Here is a 7,875-nt window from a genome sequence, read left to right as displayed (position 1 = left end):
TCCCTCCCAGTTCTGTGTTTTCTAGAAGTTTTTTTAATTTGGAGGGAACTTTTTCTTTTGACTTGATAAAATGGAACGTTTTTATTACACATTTCTGAACTGGATTCCATTACAAAAGCACTCTTTTAGTGTCAAACTCATCATGGGTGTTAGTGGGGGTGTGTGTGTGTGTGTGCAGATGGAAGCCAGCTGCTCGCTGTTTGATTTGATGAATAACATTCTCATTTTTCATTTTCACCAGTGGAAAGAATCTAAACCTGATGATCTCATGGATTCCAAGCTGAGATGCGTCTTCGAGCTGCCTTCTGAAAATGATAAACTGGTGGTAAGAAGCTCTGTGGCTCATTACATTAGCATATTTATAAGTCGAAGCTTCTCTCTTTGGTTTTAGGGCATTGCATGTTTGCAGTCCTTGTTTTTTAGAGTAAATACAAGGATGTTTAGTCAAAGTTCAACACAAAGGGAAAAATGACCAAAACATTTGTGCTGAAAATTTGCTGTAAACAAATCTAGTTCTGGTTATTTTAAGAAGAATACTTCAGTTATTATATTTTGGGAGCTCTGGGATGAAGTTTGGGATAGTTGTAGATGTGGGGATTGGGGGCCAAGTAAACCGATCCAGAGGATGGAGGTCACCGTCAGGACAAACCTCAGAATGTCAGAATGTGTAACGATTTCCACATCGGATGGGTTTAAAATTGGACAATCGTGCACTTTGTCTCTACATTTTCTGAATGGCATTGTCAGACCCCAGTACAAGTTTGGTGTGACTCGTATTGCAGACTGTTGCAGATGCATGCAGTTGTTGTCCTGACTCCTGCAGCAGCAGCACAGCTGGGATTAAACTGGACTCAGTTAAAAACAGTTAAACAGACGGTCAAACTAAATGTCACCGGAACGCTGCGTTTTTATTTTGGTCCGTTTCAGGTGCAACCCACGTTCAAGCGGTCACCTCTAAATAAAAAAGTCTTATGTAAACACGTGTGAATGAGTGTTTCCGCTCTCTAAACTCCTGGGTTCACACGTCGCTGCACAGATTTGAGACTTGCTCCGCCTCCACATTTCACACCAGCCTCTTCCAACTGTAGGTCAGTGTGCTAGAACCAGGTAGGAACAGTCCATGTGAACACTGCTGTGGAGATGTATGAACATGGGTCTCAATGAGCAGTTGTTTTGAAGTATCTTATGTTTTATTACATGAGAAATGGTTGCTAGGACACAAGTAATCAGAATAAACGCCGGATCAGAATAATAATAATAAAAACATGCTAATCAGAATGCTCTGGCCCGATCAGACTCATTCGGATCAAAATGTCTTTCTGATAGAGCTTGATGCGTTATACTGATTGTTGATCCGATCTGATGCATTTAAACAATTCATTCTGATTGTCATTACTGCGCTGGATTTGGCGCTCCAGAGGAGACTGCGGAGCACGAACAGGACCAATCGACTGCTCTGCATGAGTGAGCTGTGGCCCAATCCCAATCCCCTCTCCCTTCTCCCCTACCCTCTGTTTAAAGGGGCATTTTTAGTGCAAGTGTGTCTGGGAAATGTATTTTTTAAATCCGACCTCCAAGTGGAGGGTTTGGAGGGGAAGGGAGACTGGAAAAATTCCGATCGGGTCTGTGTCTCTGAACAGAGCAGCCAGCTCCAAGCAGTCCTGAGAATCCGTTCAAACAATCATGTGAACTCGTGTTTCCAATTGTGTCCAGACAGAATAAAGGCCGACGTTGTTCCCACATATTTATGTGCAGCTAAGATGCACATTTCTGCGTCGTCTGCACGGATTTTAAGTTCATCCAAGATGACTAACTCTAAATCTTCCTCTGGATATGTGCAGCCAAGAATAAGATGCTGACCACACGGATTTAGAAAATTATGAGCAAACACTCACTCATGTCATTAATAATTATAAAGACACTAAGAAGATCATCTTTATCAAAGGTGCAGCTCTGTTTGTTTACAGTGGAACTCGCCGTTTCTTCTTCTACAACTGTTTGATATTTTAGATACTTATGTGCATGTCAAAATGATTTATCACAAACACAAGTGTAAACATTGGATCAGATTAGTGCTCCCACAAGCGATTCTTTTAATATCAACTAATCAGATTATTTTTTTAATTAGTCAACTAATCGGGTCATGTGCCAAGTGGATGTAAAACACGCATCTTAACCATCATTAACTTTAAAATAACTAAAAATAAAGACAGTTAAGATGATAGTTTATTAAACTTTTAATGACCAGTGCAGCCTCTGTCCTTCATTTGTTTCTGGTTTTAAAACAAGATTAAACTAGAAAAGTTGCATTAGCTGTGATAATACTAGCGTGAATGTTTTTTGCTGAAAGTAGTCTCTAAAGATGCTGAAGGGATTTCCTGAAAATGCAAAAGTTATTTGCAAAATGTTAAATTTGATTAAAGAACTATGAAAGAGCGCTGAAGTTGACCTAAATTTCTGAAATAATTGTTGAAAAATTGCTTTACAATTCTTAATAAATGACACTTTTGCAAAAAAAAACAATTGCTGTGTTTTTTAAATATGAGCTAAACTACAAATTGGAATATAAACCTCAGATGTCAAATTAGTCAAAAAAAAAGCTAGCACATAGCTTAAATACTAGCTAAACTCAAAAACAGCCTAAAATTCCTCAATAAACTAAATTAGTCAAAAACGTTAGCCTGTTGCTAAAATAGAAGCTAAACTCTAAATTAGCCTATAAAAACATCAATAGATGACAAATTAGCCAAAAACGTTTATATTAGGTATATTAGGTAAACTCTTAATTTTTTGAAAATTACTATAAAAGATGAAAACATAGCCCATGAATATGTTTAAAGGCTTATTAATTTACTTAAAATGTAGACATTTTAAGACTTTCTCATTCATTTTCTATGGGACACATTTTTCTCAGTATTTCATAAGCTCTAAAGTTAATGAATACAGAAAATTCTAGCAGTAATGTCCTGAACAAGCTGAACGTTTTGATACTAAGATCTCTGAAAGTGTGATTGAGTTTTTTTGTGCTGAAAAACCTACAGAAAGGAGCAGAAGAATCACTACAGTGTGAATGATTACGAAGTATTCACACAATCAAATGAGTTCAGCATCTGAAACAAGGAACTATTTTAACAAAAGATAAAGTTTTGGCCCCCATGACTCAAATATTAAAAGTACAGTTTTTGGTGCTGAACACTCACAACTTTGCTCAACTTAACTCCACTCTGACTCCATATGACATAAAGTAACGACTAATCGTGGCAGCCCTAAATCAGATCAAGTTTATTCAGGGTCCATGTTCACAGATTTATTCTAATCCAACATTTTGCTCATTCAAAATGTACATTTTATTCTTATAGCTTGTTATTCTGTCCAGTTTTTTTTCTTTTTGCTGATCTGATGCGTTTGAACGGCTCCTGGTAAGAACCCGTCTGTCCTGACAGACCCAACAGCTTCTCTCAAGGGCAACAGCTTTCTGTTTCTGCGTGTACACAGCCGGATGAACCTCTGAGTGAGGCAGCACTTTGTTCTCCTTCCTCAGTCTGAGGTAACGCTCTGCGCTCTGTCACATAGAACGCGGTGGATTCAGTCCCGGTGAAGGCCGAGCCCACAGTGGAGGATTCAGAGCTGAAGAAAATGCAGGAGAAATGCAGGAGGCTTCAAGCTGAGATCAGCAAACTGAACGAGGAGAACCGACAAGTAAAGGTTAGAACGGAGCGACGACTGGCTTCTAGAAGTCTATCAATGTGCGACTGAACCTGTTCTGTTTTGTTTCCTTGCAGGACGACTGCGTTAGAATGCGAAAAATGCCCCCCCCAGACCACATGACATCAAACTCAACCGCCTTCTTGCCCTCCCTCCTCGTCGTCATAGCAGCAATTTTCATCGGTTTTTTCTTAGGGAAGTTCATCTTGTAGACCGGGACATGCATGTCGGGCGTACCCCCCTCTCTGCAGTTCAAGATCACAATGAAAAAAAGAAGAGCTGGAAACGCGAGAAGTCTTTCTGTTGACTTTGCCATATCATTGGTAGTGTGGCCTCCAGTGAACACATCTGTACAGCATCATTCGAAGGCTCCGCCTTTTTACAATCACACACGGTTAGTGCGCACAGAGTAAAGACGGGTGACAGAAATCAACCCCCTTCCTTTTTTTGTTTTTTTTCCTCCAGTTTTTGATTGTAATTTTGGGACAAACAGACGTACACTCGGGGAGGACTTGAAACGGTGATGGAGAAGCAGTCTAAGATCAGGGTTTCCTTTCTTCCTTTTTTCTTTCTGCTGTTTCTAGAGGAATTGAATGGAACTGTAGTCGTCTTTTAAATGTTATTTTAAAGGCTTTTAAACCGAGAAGGACAGCACTTCCATTTCAGAAGCCCTTGCTCCCTGTTGCTGGATCGCCTCTGAAGTCACTTTGTTTGTACTTTCTACTTCTTGTGTTGGAATGTTCAGGTCCAGCTGAGGATTTAGGTGCCTCCTTCTTGTATATTTGTCCTGTGCTTTTCCTCACACAGATGCAGGCTTGTTATTATTATTATTATTATTATTAATATTATTATTATTACAAGACTTATATTCCTTTTGAGGCAAATATTGACTGAAATGTTTCCATTAAGGTGAAATCCTGTCCCATGGTATTAATCATTAATCAAATAAAGGTGAACATTGTGGTTTTCACGGCTGTGTCTTCCTTGAACGGGGTTCCGCCACTATTCCCTCTCTTGGAGGACGGCGGTGAGTCACATGACCGGGATGAGCGGGAATTTGCTGCCTCGTCAGGGTTTGTTACCTGCTGCTGGGAAGAGTCAGGAAAAAGGTTTGCAGCTCACGCAGCGTTCTCCGTTTATTTGAACGTTAGGGGATGACCCTAACCCTGTTTAAGGATCTAGCCAATATTTTAGCCACAGGCCAACTGATTAGGCTAATTTAGGATTTTTTTTCAGTTTTTTAGGCTATTTAGTAGCTTAGTTAATACATATTTTAGCTTCATGCTAGCTGTTTTGCCTAAATTACACGTTTTACCATTTTTTTAGGCTTCTTAAGGGTTTAGCAAATATTTTAGCCACAGGCTAACTGTTTTGGCTAATTTGGGAATTTTTTCACCTTTTTTAAGGCTAATTTGTAGCTTGGCCAATATTTTAGCTTCCTGCTAACTTTTTGGCTAAATTACATATTTCACCAGCTTTTTTAAGGCTATTTAAGGGTTTAGCCAATATTTTAGCCACAGGCTAACTGTTTTGGCTAATTTAGAATTTTTTCAGATTGTTTTAAGCTAATATGTAGCTTAGTTAATATTTTAGATTTTGCTTGCTGTTTTGGCTAAATTACACGTCTTACCAGTTTTTTAGGCTATTTAAGGGTTTGGTGGATATTTTAGGATAATTTAGGGGTTTTTTCAGTTTTTTTAGGCTAATTTTTTGCTTAATATATCTTTATGCTAGCTGTTTTGTCTAAATTGCACACTTTACCAGTTTTTAGCCTTCTTGGAGTTTAGCTAATATTTCAGCTACATGCTAGCTGTTTTGGCTAATTTAGATTTTTTTTCCACAGTTTTTTTAGGATAATTTGTCATTTTGCCAATGTTTTAGCTAGCTATCAGCTTCAGAGTTTTTAGTTATCAATTTCAGCATCTTTAGCTATCAGAACTAGCATCTTCAGTTCAGCTTACAGCATTCACACTAGCATTATCACAGGTAATGCTACATATCTAGTTTTTTAAATATTTTAGGATTATTTTTCTTACATGAAGATTACAGAAATGAATTATTTCCAAGTTTACATTTGGACTCTGATTGTTGCACTTTTTCTGTTAGCCTACAAACCGACCCCGGCCCCACATCAGAGAATAAAACAGTTATGTGGCCCTCACAAGAAAAAGTTTGGGGACTCCTGGCTTAACCAGACTGTTGGCATGTGAAGCTTTAATTTTTGGCATCACTGAAGTTGTGACTCTGTTGACAGGAAGTGCATGTAGTGGATCCTGAGCCGGTGATGTCAGAAGAACATGACATGGAGCACCTAGAAGTGAGGAGCACGCTCCTCTCATTTGTACTGTAGTGTCTTTACCTGAAGAATCACACCTGCAGTACAGACTCAAAGAATAAACATGAAAACTCTTCAAAAAGGACTGCAGCTTCTGTCCAGCATCTCAAATGTTTAGTTCTACCTCCAGATGAGAAGATCTCTGTCAATAACATGTTTCTTTCACACAAAGGCTGCAGCAGAAGTCTGTGTGGGTGTAGACATCTCTCCAACATCTGTGGATTCACTTCCACTCTAAAGTGCAGTTCCTGCAGAGCAGCAGTTTATCAGATCACTTCTGTTCATAGAAACCCACCATGCAAGTCTAAGTCCACCAGAACAGCAGCCCAGCTGTGACGGTGAGGGCCAGCAGGCGGGCGCTGCAGCCGCCGTGCCACCCCGAGCCGTCGCTGCGATGCTGCAGAGACCCGCTCGCCGCGCCGTCTCTGCGCTCCCATCTCTGGCTGCTCGATGAGCACTGGACCAGCGGCATCTGGTAGGAAGTCACCCGCTTCTCTGGGCGGTCCGGGCTGGAGCCGTCAGTGGGGCGCTGGCCGTTGTAGAGCAGGTAGCGTCCGTGGACGTCCTGCTCCATCCGGAAGAGCTCGTACTCTGTGTGGGGCAGCCGGATGCCCAACGCCAAGCAGCCGTTGGTCGGGGTGACGTCCTGCTCCACCTCGATCTGCCAGGAGCCCGACAGCCCACACTCATTGTTGCTGAAGACGTTGAGAAGGGTGGTGGTGGACATGTCCATGGGGGTCACCGTCATGTGGTTCACTGGAGGAGGAAAGAGGACGCTTTCATGAATGGGTTCTCCTCACATGACTGTTTTGGGCGACACTGCCAATATTTTAATATCTGAAGTTTGACAGGTCACATCAGCCAATCAGGAACTCAGCTTTGGGCACGTGACGTTTTCAGTGACTCGATCAGTGGGTTCCAGGTCAGATGAGGAAAACTAAGATGTTCATGAATCTATGTGGATGCATCAGAATGGGGTGGAGCCGGGAGACTGTGACTGCCAGATGGATTGGTTTTTTTGTTTGTTTGTTTTTTAAATCACAAATTAGCTTTTTTCAAACTGCATTTTTTCCATGTACTCTTGATTTACAATGATTTGAATACAGAAATACAATTTAATCCCATCTTAGTTCAGACTGCAGAAGGGTGGAATATGAAGTCCTGTTCTACAGGTATGTGGGTCTCGATCGGCCAGATTGAGAGAAAAAAATAATTTTTTGATAGTGTGCGGGGGGCCAGGCGGTGGGTCAGATCCGGCCCGCGGGCCGTAGTTTGTGGACCCCTGCTTTAGCCTCTTAATGTCTTTACGCCTCCATCAGGGCAGAGGAGCAGAAAGAATCAGTTTAAATGATATTTCTACAAGACGAACACAAACCTTTAAAGACAAAATCCGTCCCGCCAGGAACACGGGTGGAGTGCAGCCCCCGGCTGTAGCGTCCGCGGGCGTAGATGTTGAAGATGGGGTGTTTGCAGAGGGGGTCAGAGTAGTGGTAGTAGTAGCCCTCCCAGGTGTGGTTGTTGTCGTGGAAGATGAAGTGGCGGGTGAGGAACAGGATCTCGGGCCGGATCTCGCAGCGCTGGCTCACCCACTGACCGTACAAGCCCACCGTCTGGTCGGCCCGCGGCGGCAGGATGGGGGGGTGGAACTCGTCGGAGCGGTAGATGATGCGGCAGGCGATGCAGCTGTGGTCGTGGTTCTGAGGACACAGAGACACGCCTGTACGTCATTTCATCAGCTGATACTTCTCAAGTTTTAGTAAGACTGAAAAAAAAACCCTTTTTGTTAATAAATTCATTACAAATGTAATGAACTTCACGTGATATAATTCAATTAA

General features: G+C 41.7%; 2 protein-coding genes across 4 annotated transcripts in view; one reads left to right on the top strand and one right to left on the bottom strand.

Annotated features, from left to right (window-relative positions):
* vapal (VAMP (vesicle-associated membrane protein)-associated protein A, like) overlaps window positions 1-4,675 on the top strand; it is a 22,879-nt gene extending 18,204 nt beyond the window's left edge. Inside the window, exons 4-6 of the mRNA XM_024280135.2 lie at window positions 242-325; window positions 3,574-3,705; window positions 3,783-4,675. Coding sequence (XP_024135903.1) covers window positions 242-325; window positions 3,574-3,705; window positions 3,783-3,917 — 351 coding nt within the window. The 3' untranslated portion in view covers window positions 3,918-4,675. The remainder of the gene's footprint in view (window positions 1-241; window positions 326-3,573; window positions 3,706-3,782) is intronic.
* A 1,217-nt stretch (window positions 4,676-5,892) lies between these two features.
* LOC112151273 (protein APCDD1) overlaps window positions 5,893-7,875 on the bottom strand; it is a 19,652-nt gene continuing 17,669 nt past the window's right edge. For all 3 annotated transcript variants that reach the window (XM_024280095.2, XM_024280121.2, XM_024280103.2), the window contains 2 exons: window positions 7,416-7,737; window positions 5,893-6,796 (listed from right to left, as the gene is read on the bottom strand). In XM_024280095.2, coding sequence (XP_024135863.1) covers window positions 6,345-6,796; window positions 7,416-7,737 — 774 coding nt within the window. In that variant the 3' untranslated portion in view covers window positions 5,893-6,344. The remainder of the gene's footprint in view (window positions 6,797-7,415; window positions 7,738-7,875) is intronic.

This window comes from Oryzias melastigma, linkage group LG17 (genome assembly GCF_002922805.2).
Source record: "Oryzias melastigma strain HK-1 linkage group LG17, ASM292280v2, whole genome shotgun sequence".
In the NCBI taxonomy this organism is placed as follows: domain Eukaryota; kingdom Metazoa; phylum Chordata; class Actinopteri; order Beloniformes; family Adrianichthyidae; genus Oryzias; species Oryzias melastigma.
The sequence above is the reverse complement of the archived record's forward strand: the minus strand, read 5'-3'. Positions and strand labels throughout refer to the sequence as shown.